The sequence below is a fragment of the Primulina huaijiensis genome, chromosome 5 (genome assembly GCF_012295235.1).
Source record: "Primulina huaijiensis isolate GDHJ02 chromosome 5, ASM1229523v2, whole genome shotgun sequence".
In the NCBI taxonomy this organism is placed as follows: Eukaryota; Viridiplantae; Streptophyta; class Magnoliopsida; order Lamiales; family Gesneriaceae; genus Primulina; species Primulina huaijiensis.
The window spans coordinates 18,280,896-18,303,239 of NC_133310.1; the positions used below are offsets into that span (position 1 = coordinate 18,280,896).

A 22,344-nucleotide genomic window follows, 5' to 3' on the forward strand; every position below is an offset into this window, starting at 1 on the left:
TTTTATATTAAAATTTATTTATGAGAAAAAAAGAAATTAATCTTCCAGTGATTACCTCACTTATTGAGCTACTCTTTTGAATTGGATACATTGGGTGGCATCACTTAATTAATCCTTTATACAAAAACTCTGATAAAACCGTCTCACCGGTCAATTTTATGACACATATCTTCGACACAACTCAACTAAAGAAAAAAAATTTATTTTTTTGTGTTATAAATATTATTTTTCATTATAATTATAGATTTAGATCGACTCGTCTCAAAGATATAAATCTGTGACACCATGACACGATAGATTTACTCATTTCATATGTATTTCGACAGAATTTCTAACCATACAAACACTCAATCTTACAAAATTCATTTTAGTTTTCCCATCTACCAGTACCTAATATTTGAAATACCTTTCATGTTGATTAAAGGTACCGATTTTCCTCAACTATACTGGTCTTCTAAGTTTGCTGCACCTCACGGCCTTTATCTCCTTGCAGAACTTTCGGTTCGACTTCTTGGGGGATTATCAAATTCCAACATGATTCTGTGAGTTGACAACAATGTACAGTGACAAAATAAAGTAACAATGGAGTCCAACTGCAGAATAATTTACACCAATACTGTGAAATAGAATATATGACATGAGATACAACTGCACAACATCATTCCACAACCTCTAAGCTGGAGCAAGGAAACACCTCGGAAAAGTCTATCAAACGAATCACGAGGGCGATTGATTACCAACCTTGGGCATCATCATGATTTCTCCTTTCTGTTTACCAAAAAAAATACTAGCCATTATGGGTAAGAGATCGTTTCATTTACAATAGTCTTCCTGTGCAGAAGCTTGGTTCAATCAGCGTCTCTTATTTCGGCTTCCACATCCACAACAGCAACAGATGATTTCTTACCTGTACAGAAGATTAAGATATATCAACACAAAACCGTGTATAAAGTCCAAATTATAGTAGCATAGTGACATTGCAAAGAAAATGAAATCCTTGATAAATTGCAGTTATAGAGTTGAGATGACCAAACCTTTTTCTTTACGAGGAGAAAAGTCGCTGAATGCTTGATCAAACGGTGTCGATTGGTTCGAGAACTTCACGGCTTCCTTCACAAATTCATTGTCCACCACTGCAAAACAAATAAGCAAGAAGCCATCTTAGCACAAAAGAGATGGGGGGCTTTTCAAATCTATCCTGCTAGATCCACCTTATGCCCCACAAATTTTACCTTTGAAGGATATTTATAGGGTAGCGTGTAGAAATATTACTTTTGAGACAGATAATTTCGATGGTTTGATTTCGTTCCGAATCTTAGGATACATAAGAACTTAGCTTTACCTGAGAATGGCTGACTACAAAACGGGCACAGCTGCAAATCATCTTTCAGCGTAGATCTGCAACAGATAAATTGTAAATCAGCCATTGAAATGGTGGAAATTATACTTAATTTTTTGATAATATCACGAGTATAAGCATATCTTACTTGAAAGCTTGAAATTCGTTTCCACAGTTTGGGCACTGCATGTAAAACGGTTTCGTAAATTGAAACAGTTTTAAAACACAAGTGGACGTAATATATTACAAGCCTGGTACCACATGCAATGCGTGACTGTTACCATTTGTTTAGGCAGTATCATTGTTGTTTCTATTAGTAACCTAATCACATTCAATATTGAAAAAGTAAGTGCATCTTAGTAAATGCAATGGATGACACACCAAAGAAACAATTACAAGGTAATCTCACTATTTATTTTGGAAAGGTAATATGATACACAAGCAGAAAAATAAAAACACAAATAGAGCAAAAAATGTATTTCCTTGTCAGATAAAAGTTTAACTTTAAAGCGGTTCAGAAAGTTCATTGGCAATCACAACCTCTCTGGCACCCTTTGTTCCGTTCAGATCTCCCAAAATGGTGTTCCAATTCTTATTCCTATAATGAAATGAATAATACTTGTCCTTGAAAAATATGTAAGAATATTTTAACACGCGCTCCGTTAATCTTACTTTGGAACACAAAGTGGAACTGCTATCCACGACTGAGAAAGAGAGAGCGTGATCTTTAACTGAAACTAAACAAGTTGAGGATCTTGTTTTCTCTCTCAATGTTCAGGAGACAACTCGTTTGATCCAAATCTTCTCAGGCAAACATATACAATTGGTTCATGAGACAATATGGACATATTAAGTTTCCTAACATAGGAAATAAGTTGTAGGTGAAACGCTGATCACCCAGTGAAAGTTGAGGATATCTTACGCTTCCTTGAACTATATCTCGTCCGGCCCACCACAGAAAGGCTCCGATGCCCACAATTGGTACAAGCACTGCGATAAGCTGAATCTAAGGAATCAGTAATGTCAAAATAAAAAGCTCAAAGGGAGAGTATGTTATTATTATTTTTTAAATTAAAAAATAAGAAAAAGAAAAGGAAAATTCACATTCATGGACTGGATTTGACTCGAAATCAAAATTTATATCCTAAAAAACAAACATATTCACACTTGAGCTGTTTGGTTGGCCATAGAGGATATTATTGTTTGGTCGTAATATAATGATGAATCACATAACATCTGACGAGTAATTTTGCAAAGCACACACGAAAAAAGTTAAGTACTTGCATTAAGAATAATTAACCCAAATTGTTGAAAAAATCCATGGGCATGGAAAGATGCATCTACCTGTTTAGAAATGCTACCTGGAAACCAAATTCAAGGCCTCCATAACATGAAATATATTCCATTTGCTTGACTGATATCACTAGCTAGATTGCCATGGAACTATTACATACACATGTTGATTGCTTAATACATTTGCAGAGGATAATTAACCCATCGCATTTGCATGGGAAAAAAATTAAAGATTGCAAATGGATCAATCTGCCTTTCTGAGCTGTGTCTGCTGGCTAGCATGCTAAGTAGCACTCATCTGCCAATTACCTCATCATTTTTTTTCCCAAATGGATACTTACAAAAACAANCCCCCCCCCCCCCCCCCCCCCCCCAACCCAACACACACCCCCGATGACAAGAGAGTTCACGATCAAAGAATTGTGCTAATACTATCACACTAACGTTGACCGCTTATAACACATCAAAAACTCATGAATTTTACAATCCCATTATGTTATGTTATTATGTTAGGACAGCGTGCAATACTGGAGTCTGGAAGCTAATAACAACCAGATATACGTTTACAAAGATTGCAATGAACACTTCTGAAATCGTGACAAAAGTAAAGATACATCTAACAATTCAAAACAGTACAAAAAAATCATCATCACGTATAAAAGAAAACAGAGAGAGATACCCAGAGGGAAACAATAGCGTCCAGAAGCCACCCCAGCTGCCCAGTCATAGAAAGATAAGTCAGGAGAATTGCCAAAGCAAGATTCCCCAAAACCCTTGCAGTCTCACTATTAACCCCTCCACCCCTGCCGCCGCCGCCGCCAATCCCATCAAACCTTTTTTTGAAATTCACCAAGACAACCCTTCTCCCCCTCCTCACCAAAATCCCATCTTTGTTCCAGATCGATCCAAAATATGACAACCTATTCCTCAAAGCTCCGGTCTTGAACCCGTCTTTGGTTACAAACTCAATCTTTACTCTCGAACCAGTGCAGTAACTAACGGGCTGTAAAAATCTCAACTTGTAGCTATGTTTCTTGTTTGGATAGCCATTTTGTTTGTGTAGAGCGTTTAAAGCCGGGAAATTAATGGAAATTTGTAAGAGTGCTTGCATGGCAAAGTCAGTCCTCTGTCGAGCGTGGCTATGGAGGTTGAACAGTTAAACTTCAAGATTTGATAAATGGATAAAATTGAATGGATTTTATAGACGTGGTCCACTGGACAAGATTTTTATGCAAACAACTGAAATTAATTGTTGTTTTTATATACAATTACATTACTTTGCATAATCACCTTGTTGACAAGAAAAAAAAAAATCATTTTTTTCTCTCAAAGAAAAAAAATGATTTTTTTTGAAAAAAATGATTTTTTTTTCATGAATATATAACTCATCTCGTGTCGATTTTAATTTATTTAATCAAAATATATTTGATCACCATCTGCACTCCCTGCCAAACTTAATACAGAATATCTCTAAATTTATAACATCCANTATATAAAGTATTGAAAAAGAATAACATCAACAATCACATTTTTACGCACAAGTTTCGGCCGGCAAAATCCTCAAAATCACGACTTAACCCGAATCTCGTCTCATTCCTGTCTCGAAAATATCTCGATCTACCTCCTCAGGCCGAGTTATCGGGATTTTCTAGTCCGGTCAATGTTGAGAGAGAGACATTTAACACATAGTCTCTCATCCCGACCTGAATTATTAATTATTATTCATAATTTGTAGGTGTTGGTTGTCCATGAATAATATAATAAGAATTATGTTTCAATATCAAAAGTATAAGATTATCATATGCAACGTTTAATCATCACTCCATCATCCCATAACTTGAGGCTTTAGAGAAAATTGGGAAATGTTCGATTGATTTCCAAATATGAATGAATTAATAGAGGCTCAACCAAGAACAGGGGGATAAAACCAAAAACGGGAAATCAATAACCAGAATCATGTAAGACGAGCCTCGTATACCGTGGGCTTTTTCTCCCTCTCGATCAGTTCATTTCCCTTGATAAACCTGCTATATCCCTGAAACCATGTCGAAGCCAAGCTCCCAAGCAACCCCGCAAGGGGTAAAAAACCCTCATGATGGTCATTTTCCGAATAGCACCGTTGAAGTCATTAAAGAACCATGACTTTGTCCTGGAAGATGATTATATTATAAGGATTTTAGTACCTCCCCTAGAACTAGTCCCCACTGAGTCCAATGGCTGCCACCCTATTTAAGAAATTTAGACGGCATCGTAAGTTGATAACCTGTAAAATGATCTCTCTCCGACATATGCTTTTGACGATAACATGGTTATTACATTCATAAAAGGTGAAGGGAGAAATGGCTTGCCCACCTGACAAAAGACAGTGAAAGGCTCCCTGAGTGGTCCATCGCATGAAAGTTCACTTGTACTTCCATCAATAAAAGTTCCATCCGCAAATATTACCTTCATAACGCAAGAACAAACTGAAAAGAATGATAACTAAACAACTTAACATGAGAGGCTTAACTTACATACTAACACAACTCGTTGATGAACTTCTAAAAAATATAAATGTATATTACCAAACAGCAAATTCATAACATGACAAATCATTGCGATGCGAATCCATGAGAATTTGATTTATCTATAAAAACAAGGAAAAAACAGACACCGGAAACTTGGGTAAATTAAAATGAGTATCCCTAAGAGACCAATATTACAAATTAGACAAACAGTCAAATGGCCTAGATCACCAAAATGCCATAGTGAAATTGAACGGGGAATCAGAGAGAGTGAAACAAGGAGTTTCCAACATTAGTACTTGCGCACAATATGCCATGAATACAGTGTAAACAAATATCCAAGGGCTTATTTGAGATGAAGCTTCAAAGATCAACTATCACAGATAATTTACCCACTTTATCGCAGTGAAGGCAGTTGTATTCATCAGTTCAGTTAAAGCATACCTCAGATGCATAGCCAGGAGTTGCACCTGCTATGGGCTTGGTAAATGAACTAACTGGAGAACTTCTCTGCACAGCCTCACAGAAGGTAAGCAGGCGTTTACGGCTTCCAAGTTGTACTGCCTAAAAGCAGAACGGGGAAAATGTGTACCGTCAGTGTCAGCTACTAGCTGTACAGATCAAACTTAATTTTAAACGAAACAATCCCAATAGATTTCTCCAAAGCAGCAATTTACAAGTGCAGGCAATAGGGCTTGACAAAGAAAACAGTGTAGTGACACATAATTTTTTTAAAAAAGTTATTTCTGCCACAGCTAGTGGAATAACAATGGCAGAAATAACAGGTCAATATGATGGAGATGTAGATAAAGTTCACACAAGCCCTGGATCTCTGCCAAGTGAATCGGAGATGACACAATGTACCCCTCCCAACAAAATTCTTAATGCCGAGAAGGAAATGTCATTCATCCAAAGTTTTTTTTTTTTTATCGGAAACAATCATTCATCCAAAGTAGTTATCCTAAGAGAAAATATGTGAAAAACATTTTAGCAGAACACATGAAAACATAGTGGTACACATTTGGGAGGTAAAATTTACTGTATAGTGTATAGACCTGTACGACATCATGGCGTGGTACCCGACACCCTGGTTGCACCTTGAATCCTCGAGCTGCCATGACTTCAGCTATTAGAAAACTTCCCTAATGCGAGGTATATCATATCATGGCAGGGTAGTTATGGCAGAAGAAAAGGATGAAAACAAGGTGAATGGGATGGTAAATGGTTACCTTAATAGCTTCCCCAACCATTTGTGGTGCAAGGAATAAACCCTGGAAAAATAGACGCATAATATCACCAGGAGTAGAGCCACAATCAACTCCAAGACCTGGTGCAGAGAGACGAGCAGCTGCTGCAGCTACCCATTTTTCCCTTCCAGCAACATACCCTCCGCATGGTACAATTGTTCCTCCAGGGTTTTTGATAAAACTTCCAGCAACTAGATCTGCACCCTGCCAGCCATGAACAGCATCACACAAATTTCACAATTCAAAGGTCGAGACTCAAGAGTGTTTGGGAGGAGAAGGAATCTCAAAAGCACAGGCCATGTGGCATACCACCATAGGAGGCTCACAGCTCTCCACAAATTCACCATAACAATTATCCACCATGACCAAGCAATTGGGGTTCTGCAACTGCACATAAACATGCAAAGTATTTGAACGCAGGTCATTTAGCATCACATAAATAAGATGAACTGGAAACTGAGAAACCGAAAAGAAGAAGAAGCCTTCAAAGATTTAGTTGCCCAAATATGATGAAATTTCTCTGGTCCTCCTGGTCCTCGTGCATCTCATCAATATTGAACATAGTCTCCGACATCAATGACATGAACTCAGTTCTTGAGATGTTTACCTTAATAATCTTTATGGCCCTTCCTATATCATCTATACTCAAGCTTCGACGCCATGAATAACCGCATGACCTCTGTATGAGCGCACATTTTGTATGAGATTTCAATGCAATTTTTAGGGCATCCCAGTCAAGCCCTCCATCCTCAGCAAGCTGATTAAAAATTTAGAAAGAGTTATAACATATAGGAAAAATAAATGTCAACATATTCGCGAGAAAGAAAAGTATATGGTTAAATAACTCACTGGGACTTCTCTGTATTCAATTCCAAAATCTTTTAAAGAACCTAAGCAGTTGGAGTCCCTGATTCCGATAACTTCCTCCAATGTATCATAAGGAGCACCAGCAACTGCCAGAAGCTGACAAAGTATCAGTCTACACGTATCAATAACTAAATTTGAAGCACAAAATGGCATGGACAAAGAGCTGAGAAGAACAAGAACAAAACATAAAATCACCTCATCTCCTGGCCTTAGAAAAGCAAACAAAGCACAGGTAATAGCATGTGTGCCTGAAAAAAACTGGTTATAAAGGATGGAAATAAGAAACCACATTACAGTCAGAGACAGACTGAGATAAAGCAAGAACAATTGAAAAAACCTGTGCTCGAACAATGGCAGATTCAGCACAAAAAATTTCAGCAAAAGCTCGATCTAGAGCTTCTCGTCCTCCAGCTTCTTCATGACCATAACCTGTGCTACCACCAAAATGCTGGCATAGACACAAATATGAATGAAAACTCATAACAGTTATTTGGATCCATGACAATGCTGCATTTAGTAGAAGCCAAGGTAACAAAAGTATAGTTACGTCTTTGCTACGGCTATCCCAACATGACATTCATGTGCTGTAATCGGTTAGTCCTGTTTGATAGTCCGGTAATTTACTGAAGTAGTCACTTGTTTGAATTGGAGCATAAAGTGATCGCCAACATAATTCTAGGGACACAATTCATGGTGTTCGGTTTTCCTATATACGACAAGGAATTTTGATTGGTTGAATAGGGGACCAGAACAAGTGAATAATCAAAATCAGAACTACAACCAGGACCTCGAGTTCCGGGAACCAGTCCGTGAGCGGACATGCTTAAGAATAAAGGTAGGCAAATCATGACCCTTGACCTGCCGGTTGGAGAAGATCATGACTTGTGGCCAATTCTAAAATTTCATTAGACAGAGAGTAGCTCTGAAATAAGTGTGGATCCAAAGTTTCTTAATTCGAATTATTTAACCAACCTAGCCACGACATACTTACACTCCATTACACAATCAACGATTCAAGTAAAAGTAATCAGCTGCTGGGCACAAGGAGTAAGGTCCTAAGGCCGCTTCCCTTCACTAGCTAGACCTTTACAAAATCAGAGCACATTTCGCGCAGGAAAAGTACATTTACCAACAAAACTTCTGCCCTTTGTTCGAGTATCACAAAGAGGGTAGTCAAATCATTCTTACGGAGTTCCAAAAATTCCCTTGACGTAAACTTAGCATAAGCAAATGAACACAACGGCACCAAACCAAATAAATAAGCACGAATTCTCACATGAGATCCAACTCGTGCATTCTGAAAAGCCTTAAGTACACGTGCAGTATTACGCGCCACCAAATTATCCACTGCCCGAAACTCCGAGTACAATGACTCTACGGCTTTCTCAACCTACATGATAAACCATTCAATTTCTTTCAGAAGAATAATCAATTTTCTAAGAACCACGTGCAGAAGGTGAGAAAAATGTAAGGATTTCTCCTACCTCAGGGACAAAGGGTAGTTCCTGTTGATGGCTAAAATCGAGAGCAACAGATGATCTCGTGCTCATAGAAACTGAGGCTCCGAGGTTCCGTGTAGCTTGGGTTGAATAAGCGGTGTTGATGGGCCGTGTCAAGGGGAAAACATGCGTCAGATAAGCGGAGGATAAGACCGCATACATGTTTCTGGCGCCCTGGAGAATGAAGCAACTGGAGAACGGGAACGGGTGCTCTATCGGTTAATATTGGGCTTCTGGGCCCATTTGTGAGCCTTGGGCCGCAAGAAGAATATACATGTAACCTCTAAAAAATATTAAAAAATGCATCCTCTCTTTTTCTTTTTTTTTTTCTTTTTTTAAATCAAAGACATTTTATTTTTATGTTATAAGAACTCAGACACATTTATCGTATTTGGTAAAAGATTTTTTGTCTCATCGGATCTTAAATGCTTTTAATTTTACGTCAAAAACTTGTGTAAGATGGTCTCACGGGTCNAGACACTTAAAATAACTAACTTTTGGTATCATGATCTGTTTTAATAATTATATATATTAATAAAATATTAAAACTTTAATGCAAGCCATTTGTAGTTTAATGGATATAATATTTGTTTCTCATCAAGTTGTAGGTTCAATTCTTGAGTTTTTTTTCTATTTATTTTTTATATTCATATATCAAAATTGCAGTGCAGTTTCTCATTATTTCTTATAATTAAATTATGATTCTCAATTAAATATAAACCAAATGAATTATAAAAAAATAATTGCTTGCATCGATACACTAGTACCGACTAAACTTGGTGTCATGGTTCGTAATACCAACTTTATTCATAATTCTTTATAATGTTTAGTATTTGAAAAGAAAACTAATACAGTAAAACTACTAATACACAAAAATATCTCAATCTTATCCAAATTAAAATAATTATTGAAAATTGTTGTTCAAACTCTCAGAAGTTTTAAAATTTTACACAAAAATATTTAATATCAAAATATTTTAATGCACACGCAAGGGTTAGTGTTGATGGAGTTTTTTCTTCCTCATTCCATGTTTTACCTGATAATTTTTGTTGTGTAATCCGACTTACAAGGACTTCGAATTGATAAGCAAATATTTGGAGCCCTCTGAATCTTAAGCATTAATCAATTTATATTATATTATACCATGACAAAGTGTGGAAATTTTCCAGGATAAAAGAATTACACAATCACTTGATGCTGTATGGAAGGTACATTATCGAAAATTGTTTCTTTCACCTTCCACGCGGATTCACAAGCTGCGAGAAAACTGCAGTTGTTGCACCATCTTCGGTGTCATCGTCGGTTCCAAAAGGCGCTCCTTCGATCATACTCATGCTATTATCAAATGGCTCCAGTGGTGTCATTGGGAATCCCGGGATATGGTTCGTACTGTTGTCGTCAGGTTCCGTGAGAGCTGAAGCAGTCTCCTCGAGCTGAAGTGCGTATTCGAGGTTCCACAGAACGTCACCCATCGAGGGCCTGTCGACACCATGTTCAGCCAAACACTTTTCTGCCGTCTCCCCAAATTTCTTCAGAGAAGCAGGATTAACCTTTCCTACGAGGTTTTTGTCCATGATTTGGTCCAACATTCCCTTCTTTTGGCAAGCCATTGCCCATTCCGCAATGTTAACTTGCTCCCTGGGAAGCACGGGATTCAAAGCCGGTCTTGTACAAAGCACCTCCATAAGAACGACGCCAAACGAGTACACATCAGATTTTTCTGTGAGTTGTTGCCGCCTGAAATATTCAGGATCAAGGTATCCGAAGCTGCCCTTTACGGCTGTACTGACATGAGTTTGATCGAGAGAAGGTCCAGTTTTGGACAGACCAAAATCAGCTACCTTTGCTACAAAAGCTTCATCCAAGAGAATATTGGTTGTTTTCACATCACGGTGAATAATACTTTGAGCTGCTCCAGTATGGAGATAATGAATTCCTCTAGCTGCACCGATACATATTTCGATACGCTGCTTCCAGGAAAGAGGTGGAAAATCGGTTCCGTACAGGTGGCTTCGCAGAGGCCCATTTGCCATGTATTCATACACAAGAATCATCTCTGACCTTTCGTCACAATAGCCAATCAGAGACACCAAGTGGCGATGACGAAGTTTGGATAACATTTCAATCTCAGTGCGGAATTCAGCGAGGCCTTGCTCGGATCTTGGATTTCCTCGTTTGATGGCAACTCTAGTTCCATCTTCCAGTGTTCCTTTGTACACCCTACCAAAGCCACCAACACCAAGAAGCAAGTTTTCATCAAATTTCTTTGTGGCATCCATTATTTCTTGAAACATGAAGATTCGACCTAGATCGGAAGAAGCTAATGATATGCAGCTAGCGGTACCACTCTTTCGAGAAGTTGTGGACATTTTTGACACAGTCAAAGAGTTTACATATAACGGTAGTCTGAGCCATGAATTTCCTTCGTGGGAAGACTTTGGTCGACGAGCCACGAAGTAGAAGAAACACAATCCTATTATTGCCAATGCAGCTACAGAACCAACCACGGAGCCAATTATAATGCTCATCTTGTTCCTTTTGGGAGGTGACACAAGGAGAGTCTCAACCGATAGATGTCCATTCAAGCTTCTGGCCTCATTGCTAATCTTCATGATTTCTAAACCATTCATTATAGCATTTAACACATCAACACTTGTATCTGGACCGACACTAACAGTCAATGTATCTGAATCAGCTGGAATTTTATATACAAAATCTCTGTAATAAGGCACGTCCAAGTTTCCGGCTTGATTTGACAGGTCCAGACTCTCAAGAGCAATATCAGAATTGATAAACAGGTTGAATATGAGGCTATTCATAGATTTGCTCACAATATCACAGAAATGAACTCGTATGAAATATGAGAAACTCGGATCAGCTAAAAAGACCCAAGTGATATTGAAGTTCACATTGGCTACATCTGCATCTCCCATTGTTTCAGCAGTAGCATAAACATAGTTCGGTGCAATTTCAGGTGAAACAGAAGTACCGTATTTAATGTTCAAAGGGTCGACAGAAACATTCATCGCAGAGCTATTCACATGAAGGTACTTCTCGTCATTCTCCCAAGTTCTTCCCAGGGTGTCATTCTGAGCTGTGATCAGAGGGCCTCCCATGTTTACACGATAAACAGTTTCGAGAGCAAGTCCAGAAAGCCCTTCAGACTGACCGGAGGGGGATACCGCATATGCCTGTTCCGGAATCAGGTTGTCCGGGATGGATACAACTTCAATGGCATTAACAAACGCAACAGAACCATTCACGGGAACAAAAGTGATCGACAAGCTCTCTGTAGTGACATTGATTGCATATTCTTTAAAGAGGTAAAAACCATTGTAACTCTTAAAAGTCACGTCGTTCAAGAGCACAAAATCGTCAGTCACCACAGTGATTGCCGCAGAAGTCAAATCATTGCCCGGGATTGGGTAAAAATAAAGACGAACCCAATGCCGGCCTACTTGTTTGATATCAAACTTGTATGATGCTACACTAGTAAAGATTCTAGCAGACTGATAGATAGGAAACGGGGCAGTGGAATTCGAGGTGGCAACAAAAGAATTCTCTTGGCTCTTCAGGGAGACCGAAGCATAACCCGAATCAGGACTATAGTTCTTACCAAGAAATGCCACATTTTGCAAAGATCCACAAGCAAGCAAGTAATTATCAATGGGAGTAAATTCAGCATAAGATTTGAACATATCAACAAGCCCCAGCACAAACACAGCAACAAAAATAGGAACCCACTTCACTAAAGTCATAGCTAATGACATCTTAAGCAACAAACCTCCAATTTAAGCAGCTTCCTCGGATAAACAAAGATTTTATACTTCTCCAATCCCTATGAACCAATATTATATGACAAGAAAATAAACCGCTTCCCAAGAAAAATGCCAAGAATCATAACCTCAAAAATCCCAGATCTAAATGCAAAGCAACTCAACAGTACAGCCAACCACTACAACTCAAGGTGCAGCAGTTTTTGGCTCAAAAAAAGGAAAAGGGTACGAGAGAAATGGAATTTTGGTATCATACAAGAGACAAAAATCAAAGCTTTTTCAAGATCATTCACCTTTACTCGGCACACAGCTTAAAGACCTGTAATAATGTGATGCAGAGTGAACTGTTTTTGCACCATCATGAAAGCTCAAAACACTTACCAAGTTCAAGTAGTCCAATATTAAATAGAAAAGACCCTTTACAGGCTGTTGATCAGGCTGTCAATTTACAAGCAAGGGCCCATTGGAAGCGGAACTGAAGAAACTCAACCCCTCCTTTCAATTTCAAACAACTCTTGTTTCCCCTTTTTTCTTTTGAAATAATAATTCATGGAAAATTAGAAAATTAATTTGGATAATACCCACGTTGATATTTTTGTACTATATAAACAGAAATTTGCACACTTATTTTTATAAAAAAAACTTTCTTGTTTTTTTTTTTGGTATTAATTCTTTCCAAATTGATTAATAAATTTACGTATTGAATAATGCTGAAACCTTTATGTAATTAATTTGATATAATCCTATGATTAATTTCTTTTTTATATTAACTAAACGTTTTAAAAAAATCGTAGATTTTTTTATTATTATAATTTAATTATTCATAAGTAAAATAATTGTTATCATTTTTTGAGTTGGGAAAAGAAGGTTTATCACAATCGGATAGTCGCAAACTTAGCACACCTAACGAATTTTTAGCTGAAATACTTAACATTAAAATATATAATCCATCGAAAATGGGGTGCGAAAATGGTCCCATGGTCTAGCGGTGAGGACATTGGACTCTGAATCCAGTAACCCGAGTTCAAATCTCGGTGGGACCTCCTGACCATTTATTTTTATATTTTTTTTGTGAAGAACCGATTTATTAAATTTTTAACCATCATTAATTTATTTATATATTATTAAGAATTATGAAAAGTTACCCATCAAACTCACATTTTTCTGGCACACGATTCAGAGTTTTGAGAAATTATTGTGATAAATTTGAGTGTCGAATTCGAGTTTGATCTATTTTATCTAGATCGAGTCGAGTGTATATTTATACAAGATGTTCGTTTTCATTCAAACAAAAAAAAACACCTTTTAATTTATTCATATCTTATCGACTTATCAAAATCTTTTAGTAATTAAAAATATTTTTATATTTATCAATATTTTTAATTTTTTAGATAATCATATCACTTTTAATAAAAATATCATATTTGAATCATTATAATGTTGCATGCAGAGGAACACTATTATCTACTTCTAATGAATTACATGTTCATATCTAATATGTTTTTTTTAATATTAATTTAATTGTTATTTATCGTATGATAAAAAAATTTTATGATACGATTTCATTAGTCAATTTTCTGAGACGAATATTATATTTGGGTTAACGATAAAAAAAAGTATTACTTTCATGTCAAAAATTTTACTTTTTATTGTAAATATAGACATAATTGACTAATCTCACGCATAAAAATTCGTAAAATTGTTTCATAAAAAATTTTACTTGTATTAATTAAAATATTTTATTAAAAAAAAATACATTAGCAGACAAAATCAAACTTCAAAGTGGAAGAGGACAGGACTGGACAATCAACCGCATCCAGCGTTGCAAACATTTGCATCTGGACACGAACCCGTGGCTCAAATACATACAATTAATTTAAGTAATCCAAGTTCATTGAACTGAACTAATCATGAAAATCTTTGTATTAGGTTTTTGTATGACAGTTTCACATATCTATTTTTTCAATATTGTTTACTCGTTCCAAACATAAAATGAAAAATAAAATTCTAAAACATAAAAAAAATTTCACTAATGGAGTCGGGTTGGAGATATGTTTCATAAAATTGATCCGTGAGACCATCTCATTATAGTTTTTGTGTGAAATTCACGCGTGCCTTCATTTTTGTTAGGGCTCGGATTACTTTTATTTATTTTTTGATTTGAATTTGAGTTGAAGACAACTGATCGTTCTTGCGGTGCCTACACCCAAATCCATGTCGAACATGCTGTAATTCTGTCACCCAAAGAATATGATATATTTACATAAATGCCCCCAACAATCCTATTTAAAATTTCTCTATAAAATTACATAAAAAATTGGATTACTTATCCATACTAGGGTTGTCAATGGATCAATCCGCCCCGCCATCAAATCCGGTGGAGTGGGTCGGCCCGTCAATATGAAGGGTTGAAAAAACCTTAACTCGTCCGTCATGGGTCGCATGTTAGATTGTACTAAAGGTTGACAATTAAAAACATAAGGACTAAAAATATTTATTTTAAACATTCATATTATTCTTAAAGTCCTTGTGTGATACGGTCTGATGGGTCGTATTTTGAGAGACAGATCTCTTATTTGGGTCATCCATGAAAAAGTATTACTTTTTATACTAAGATTATTACTTTTTATTGTGAATATCAGTATGATTGACCCGTCTCACAGATAAAGATTCGTGAGACCGTCTCACAAAAGATCTACTCATTCTTAAAATGCTCTTTGCTTGGCTTAACAATAATAAAAAAATATTTTTATATATTTATTACACATCTCATAATAATAAACAGATTTCTGGGAAATTCGCTTTTGAGTTTTGGCTACAGTAGTCGTATATTACATGTTTTGATATAATAATAAAAATATGTTTACAAAATATATATCCAAATTCAAAAATCGAAACAAAAAAAATTATGTCATCTTCATTATTACATAAAACTGAATTTAAAGATAAAATATTATTCTCAATCGGTTTTTATTAATATAAATAAACCTTAAATGAAATTTTTATGAACAGAAAAACGAATTTTTATTTTGCTGGATTTAACAACTCATTGTTAGAGTAGATGTCCTGTAAGTCAACTGTTGGCTGATGAATTTATTGACTCAAGTGTAATAAACAATCTTTATTTTAATATAATTTACTTTTTAATGGTTTCATTTTACTTTATTTGTATACCCATGCAAGCAGCATAGATAAAGTCCTTGATTATGCTTTAATACAAATGAATCGTAATTCGATGTTGAAACTCATTTGTAAACACTACATATTTTAAATTCGTTCCTAGTTGATTCAGCCGCCTAAAACATGGATAAAGGTCGCTTGAGCTTGAGACTAGCATCTGTGATGTTGTGTACTGCGTTTTTTGGTAAGGACATAGAAATGTCCAAACATGCAGATGGGTAGTCATATGATGATTATACCGAACAACCCTCCCTCGAACTTTCCAAGTGGTTATCATTTATCGAGAGGATGAGTCCATGGTTATGATTGTACACCATTAGTCCTTACGACCCGAGACAATACTGAGGCTCTATATGCTAGGGCTGTGCTTTGACTCTTTTACCGGCTCCAGGAGAGTCATCAGGTGGCGAGGTTGGGTACAGCTGCGACATATATAGGAGCCGGTGCATTGTAGTTGGGGATTCACCGGTCACTTACGGGTGTGGATATCCTATGTGATCTGAAGTAATAATAGTGCATGGAATCTCTGGACAGAGTATGAGATATATGTTGGAGAAGGAGTTTTCCAAATAGTACACGCGATGCCACTGTTATATGTGTGTCACATAGTTATCAAATTAATATGCAACCTCGATGAACCAATGGTTGCAGATTCGATCGGGATATATGAGATGAAGGGACCGTACTGTACGTTAATCATAATCGACTGGTTCTTGTAGGCACTATCAGTGATACCTAGGGGATCATGGAGCGATGCTACTAGAAGCTCTTACCATGATCTGATGGGTGCAATCAAAAATGAGTTCTGACATTCTTGATCAAGGTGTTGATAAAAAGAATGAGGCTAACTAGGGTAAGCCAGAATAAGAATAAATGTTATTCTGAATCACAAGGAACTGTGAACCCACGGCTAGCTGTATCCTTGAACCATTGAGGATCACACAAGCACTGGATCGTTTGTTCCCGTGGAGAGAATAAATTCAAGGAGTTGAATTTATATTATGATATAGTAAATTCAAGGAGTTGAATTTATGATAATTAAATTTTGAGAAAATAAATTCAAGGAGACGAATTTATGAGATAGTAAATTCAAGAAGTTGAATTTATGAAATTTGGAGAGAATAAATTCAAGGAGCTGAATTTATAAAATTTGAGAATTTAATTTATTAAACTCAAATGCTGAGTATATTAAATATTAAATTTTGGAGGTAATAAATTCAAGTAGTTGAATTTATAATTTAAATATTAAATTCAAATGTTGAATTTATAAGAGATTTAAATTAAATGTAATGTGTATATGTATAGTCCTAAAGTGTCTCCGAGAGTGCGTTACTGGATTGTAAGTGATGACAATGGTGTAGGGGCCTGGTTTAATCTCACACTAAATTGTGTTTAACATATTTTTAATTCTTCAATAAAACCATTTTTAAAAAAATCAAAAGACAAACGAGCAATATCTCGACTAAATTTCGACATCAAAATATCAACAAACCCTATAAAATTGCATGCTACACTATCGTCAAAGCAAATACTTTATATTTCTTAAATTAGAATAATCAACGGAGGTATTTTTTTAACCTCGTTCAATTTTTTTTTTTTTTAAGAAAATGACTTCCTTAAGTATATTTCAAATACACTTGAAGATACAATTTTTTTTTTAAAAAATTTGACAGAAGTTATTTAACCAATTTTCTCCATAATCAACATGCATATTTCAACCATATATATTACCAACATTCTAATTTACATAGTACTACTCCATCGTTTCATTTTTTGTCCAAATGTACCTGCTCAACAAATATAAAAATGACCCTACGCTGCTCCCTTTTCTTACAAGCCCACCTTTCCCTGTCCTAAGATTAAAGAGTGGGTCTCATGTAATACCGTCTCAAGGATCTTAATCTGTGAGACGGATCAACCCTGCCCATATTCACAATAAAAAGTAATACTCTTAGCATAAAAATTAAAGTAATATTTTTTCATGGATGATCCAAATAAGAGATCTGTTTCACAAATACGACCCGTGAGACCGTCTCACACAAGTTTTTATCAAGATTAAAACTATAACTCAAAAACAAAACCCATAAAAAAGTGAGCTAACGTCCAATAAATTCACAATCGTCCAAATACAAAAATTTAATCAACTATAAACAATATTATCGAGAATTTCCAACCATCCAATCTCAAACAAGTCGAAATCAATTAATTTTTGAAACAAAATAACTCGTAACATGACAAATTTCCTTCAATCAGTAATCATAAACACTGGTCATCAGAAGCTATAGAACTTATAAATTTGGACCAGATACATCATTTATTGGCTAGCTCATCGAATAATAAGTCCAACCATATTCATCATTTACTGACTGACAATATGTCACTGTAAAATATTAATAAAAAAACATTTCTCATTAATCACCAATTATCATATAATCATCTCATAGATTCAGAATTAATAAAAATATCCCATAATCATTCATCAAATTCCCATAAAAATGTCCTATAATTTTCCCTCCTCCTTAGTAAATGAAAAAAGGATAAGGAAAATTAAAGTAAACAATCAACGTTCAATCATATCCACCAAATTTGGTGTGGTATACAACATAGTCTATCTATGTATTGTAAAGGAAGTGCAACAACTCCCCACTTAGTAAAAAATTGCACCACAAAAAGAGAACCCCTAAAGAACAACACACTCAATTAGTCTACCTCTTTGGCACACCAATTCTCATGAGTGCAACATATGCTATAACCCTGTAACCCACAAGCATCACTGCCAGGGCCAGAAAGGCAACGGCTTTTCCGTCGAGCCCAACCGGCTTCACCGATGGGAAGTCTTCAACTAAACAAGTCTTACCAGAGCCACAGGGATATGTTTCCCCAGGCTTATATTGTGATACCAACAAAAGCTTAAATGTATACTGACTAATCGATATATACTTGATCCACGCGATGAATTTAGGCACGTTTTGGACGTAGTATCCGCTTGCCAGAAGGAACGCTAGCATGATGACTGAACCAAGGACGGTGGCGGATTTTTGATGCATAACGATGGCGCCTATGGCTAACCCGAGACCTTGAGAACATAGAATGCTATAGAGGAGAGTGAATAGGCCAGAAAAGAAACATTGAGGGGTTGGTCTCAGGCCGGCCATCCAGTAAGTTATGATGACGAAAACCGTTGGAAGGACTAGCTCCATTGGTAAGTCCCCTAAGGTTAGAGCCATGAAGTATGAGGAGAGGCGGTACATGCCTGAAGCTCGTTCTTTAGCTAGCATCATACGTTCTTGAGGGAAGGTGAAAATAGCTTGGAAGAGCGGGTAGAAACCCCAAAATCCTGCGTAAAAGAAGAAAAGTCCCACCTGTACGAGTTTGACAAAAATAAGAATGACATGGAAAATGCCCCTCTTGGAAAAGGGGAAATTTTGTATGTTAATAATGCAAGTTTTGTTATGACCTGATCCTGTAAGTGACTGATATCAGATTTCCACCACAATAGCCCACATAGGATTGAGATTACTAGCACTTGTCCTATCTTGAGGCCTGAGAAAGAGTCGTGCTTCCTTTCTTTTATGCCTCGTCTCAGTAAAACCAAAAATTGTTCCCACCAAGTGGTCGGCCACCGGAGAAACTGCTTATCATCCTTTGCGGATTCTTGGCGTTGATAGTCGACGTTAAGTTCCGACTTCACGTTGTCTAATAGATTAGTCTTGTATGCCGACACCAACTTTTGCTTGATAGCTGTTTGGTCTTCATTTGAATCAGCAGTTGAAACTCCTGCAAAAATCAAAAGCAATGTCATTGTATAAGGCGAAGTATTGAATTTGCAACAAAAAAAAAAAGAAAAGACATGCATGAAAGCACCTCCTTCAAAATCATGGCGATATATATATATATTCAGCATACCGTTGGCAAGATCTAACAAGAAGTCTGCAGGATTCATAGCAACTGAAGGAGCGAACCCGACGGAGGCGAAATAGTCTAACGCTTCGGATCCCTTCCCAAAATACAAAGGATTACCTTCAGACAGCAATAAAACCTTATGAAACATATAATACAGCCTGCTAGAAGGCTGATGAATCGTCATCACAATGGTTCGACCTCCATTACTCAGCTCCCAAAGCTTGGAAACGATTCTCTGAGCAGTGGTTGAATCGAGCCCGGAAGTTGGCTCATCAAGAAAAATAAGGCTAGGATTGATCAGTAGTTCTTGTCCAATACTGACCCTTTTTCGTTCACCCCCAGAAACTCCCCTCATCAGGGGTCCCCCTATGATACTATCCTTGCATCTTGATAATCCAAGCTGAGTTATTACAGCTTCAGCCTGTTGTACCTGTTGTGTAATCGGATAACAAATTGATAAAAGACTGGAGTTGAAGGCTTTCATTTGAATCTATACAACTGAGTTTGGATGGTAATGACAACCAATAATCTAGAGCTTAGTTAAACTAGATGGGATAATACAGCTTTGATGATCTCAGTTTTTTTCCTTTCAAACTTATTAGTTGACTAATATATCTATATTCTATATATGTACAAAAGTACCTTCTCTTGCTTAGTTAATGTTCTAGGCAGGCGGAGGAGTGCGGTGTACACTAATGTCTCGGTCACGGTGAGGTGTGGATAGAGGGCATCGTCCTGTGTAACAAATCCGGTACTGCGCTTCATAGCGTTTGAGAATGGCATGCCATTGTAGGTAATGTTCCCAGCCAAACGCCCGCCTAGTCGGCCACCAAGAGCGGTTAACAACGTAGTTTTACCGCTGCCGGATGGCCCGAGCATGGCTAACATTTCGCCCGGAAGCACAGCTCCGGAGACTCCTTTCAAGATTTGTTTGTCTTCAGCTTTTGTATTTCTCTTGAGGATTCCACCTTGGTTGATTTTGATATTGTAGACCACTTCCTCAAACTGCATCAAAGTTTGATCATGAAAGGGAGATTTCACTATCCAGATAGCGAAATGCATGCCTTTGTAAAAAATAAAATAAATTTACATACTAAATTTTAAATCTTTTTTCCTTCACAGGGATTAGCAGGAGAAGTCAACCAAAAAAGAGGTGACAAATTATCGTCTTTATTTGCAAAAAAGTCTTCTTTATTATCAACAGAAAATATTATGAAAATAAATTAAATTTTCTAGAAATGAAAATATTATTTTATTTATTATTTGAAGAACAAAAAACCATTTGTATCCATGCAACTGGGATCGAACAAATTATCCAAAACCCTAATAGGCAAAATCCGTTGGTGGCAAAACCAAAAAAAATGAAGGTAAAACCAGCTACCATTTTATATATATTTTATGGATTTTTTGTGAGATTTTTTTCGATATATATAATACAACTTCTGTAGACTAAATATAAATATATTATATAAAACTCTACACATTACCGATCCTCATCAAATTCATGCATGCATATTTATTCATATATATATGTATGTGTGTATGTATACACCTTCAATGTGACTGGACGGTTGGCCTTCTCAAAGATGGCCGGAGATTCTTCCCGATCAATTTGCGCCTCCACATCCACCGTCTCTGTGGTCATCTCGGCCGGAAACTAAATAGCCTCTCCTCCGCCTTCACCGCCGCCGAACTCACTAAGACACCTGCACAAAATCAAGAAAACACCCGTCCTTTATCTGTGTTCATATGATTACGCCAGTCCTTTGCATTTCGATATATTTTTCATACAGAAACTGACACGTGAAATATATGAAATTTTCTCGCAAAGGGTTTCAAATTTTTGCGTAGAACCGCGTATGGGGAATTATGATTATGCAACGCAGCAGGAGAGATTAATTAAAGGGGAACCTGAACGGTTGCAGAGTTGAAGAGATTCAACTATTCTATTTAATTACGCCTTCTTTTATATATTTGTTTGAACCTTTTCTGTTCATTAAATCTCCAATATCTTAGCTCTCCTCTTTTCTTGATAATTCTTTTATCATATCAAAATTCCGTAAATCTTCGAATATTTCATTTATCTTCTTTTTTTTGTTAGTCAGATTTTGTTTCCATTGTTATCGGAAGAATTTTCGATTATTGTTGTCTTATTTCAAATTTTTTTTGTTATATTTATGATATTATATTATATATATTGGTGTTGAACGCTGTTATACATGTAATTTAATCACTGCGAGTTTGAATTTTTTTATGATTGTTTCAATGTTATTGAATGATTATATATTTATAAATAGAATTCATGTTAATATATAAAGTATAAAATTTTCAAATACTAAAGTAATTGAAATCAATTAAATTAATTGTTGGCATGGTTGTTTTGTTATTTATAATTTAATCTAATTTTCTCTCCATAATACAGTATATATATGTGATGCATTTGGTAAAATTCGATTCTGAATCAGATAAAATATAAAATAGTTGAATAAAAATCAGCCTAGAGAATATTTAAATAATTATAATGTAATATAATGTCGTTGACTACTTCCACATTCATGTATAATCTAGATCGGGGAAATATTAATTGGGATGACATGTAATATGAAGACTCAAAATTCTAAATATTATGTGAAAATGGGATAATTAAAGATTTCGATTATGATAACATGAATGCCAAGGAAAATAGGCAAAGGTACTGGAGATTGTCAAATCTTCTAGTAGAGGAAAATATGTACG

At 36.1% G+C, this 22,344-nt stretch overlaps 4 protein-coding genes and 1 non-coding gene across 6 annotated transcripts; 1 reads left to right on the forward strand and 4 right to left on the reverse strand.

The window, feature by feature from the left end:
* Nucleotides 1-290: 290 nt before the first annotated feature.
* Nucleotides 291-3,827, reverse strand: LOC140976762 (uncharacterized). Of its 2 annotated transcripts, XR_012175312.1 has the most exons (7): nucleotides 3,312-3,827; nucleotides 2,262-2,339; nucleotides 1,488-1,522; nucleotides 1,343-1,398; nucleotides 1,035-1,133; nucleotides 742-907; nucleotides 291-540 (listed from the first exon to the last, which is right to left on the reverse strand). XR_012175312.1 is itself a non-coding variant. In XM_073441064.1 (6 exons), the coding sequence occupies exons 1-6, from the start codon at nucleotides 3,741-3,743 to the stop codon at nucleotides 849-851; spliced, it is 759 nt and encodes a 252-aa protein (XP_073297165.1). In that variant the 5' UTR covers nucleotides 3,744-3,827; the 3' UTR covers nucleotides 291-848. The 2 variants fall into 2 exon arrangements, 1 of the variants encoding a protein (XP_073297165.1); XM_073441064.1 differs by having other exon boundaries at nucleotides 291-907.
* An 872-nt stretch (nucleotides 3,828-4,699) lies between these two features.
* LOC140976763 (uncharacterized) lies at nucleotides 4,700-8,961 on the reverse strand. The gene is given in 12 exon segments (XM_073441065.1): nucleotides 4,700-4,857; nucleotides 4,985-5,077; nucleotides 5,581-5,700; nucleotides 6,192-6,278; nucleotides 6,366-6,587; nucleotides 6,693-6,770; nucleotides 6,991-7,140; nucleotides 7,233-7,346; nucleotides 7,446-7,575; nucleotides 7,577-7,698; nucleotides 8,527-8,640; nucleotides 8,735-8,961. Coding segments are annotated over 12 exon segments (1,467 nt in total). The 5' UTR covers nucleotides 8,912-8,961; the 3' UTR covers nucleotides 4,700-4,797.
* An 895-nt stretch (nucleotides 8,962-9,856) lies between these two features.
* On the reverse strand, nucleotides 9,857-13,042 carry LOC140976764 (receptor-like protein kinase THESEUS 1). Its single transcript, XM_073441066.1, has one exon. The coding sequence runs from the start codon at nucleotides 12,517-12,519 to the stop codon at nucleotides 9,982-9,984; it is 2,538 nt and encodes an 845-aa protein (XP_073297167.1). The 5' UTR covers nucleotides 12,520-13,042; the 3' UTR covers nucleotides 9,857-9,981.
* Nucleotides 13,043-13,496: 454 nt separating this feature from the next.
* On the forward strand, nucleotides 13,497-13,568 carry TRNAQ-CUG (transfer RNA glutamine (anticodon CUG)). The gene has a single exon. It is a non-coding gene; the product is annotated as a tRNA-Gln (tRNA).
* A 4,609-nt stretch (nucleotides 13,569-18,177) lies between these two features.
* LOC140977815 (ABC transporter G family member 9) lies at nucleotides 18,178-21,501 on the reverse strand. Its single transcript, XM_073442549.1, has 5 exons — nucleotides 21,161-21,501; nucleotides 20,251-20,613; nucleotides 19,612-20,038; nucleotides 19,163-19,482; nucleotides 18,178-19,067 (listed from the first exon to the last, which is right to left on the reverse strand). The coding sequence occupies exons 1-5, from the start codon at nucleotides 21,251-21,253 to the stop codon at nucleotides 18,411-18,413; spliced, it is 1,860 nt and encodes a 619-aa protein (XP_073298650.1). The 5' UTR covers nucleotides 21,254-21,501; the 3' UTR covers nucleotides 18,178-18,410.
* Between the last annotated feature and the right edge of the window lie 843 nt (nucleotides 21,502-22,344).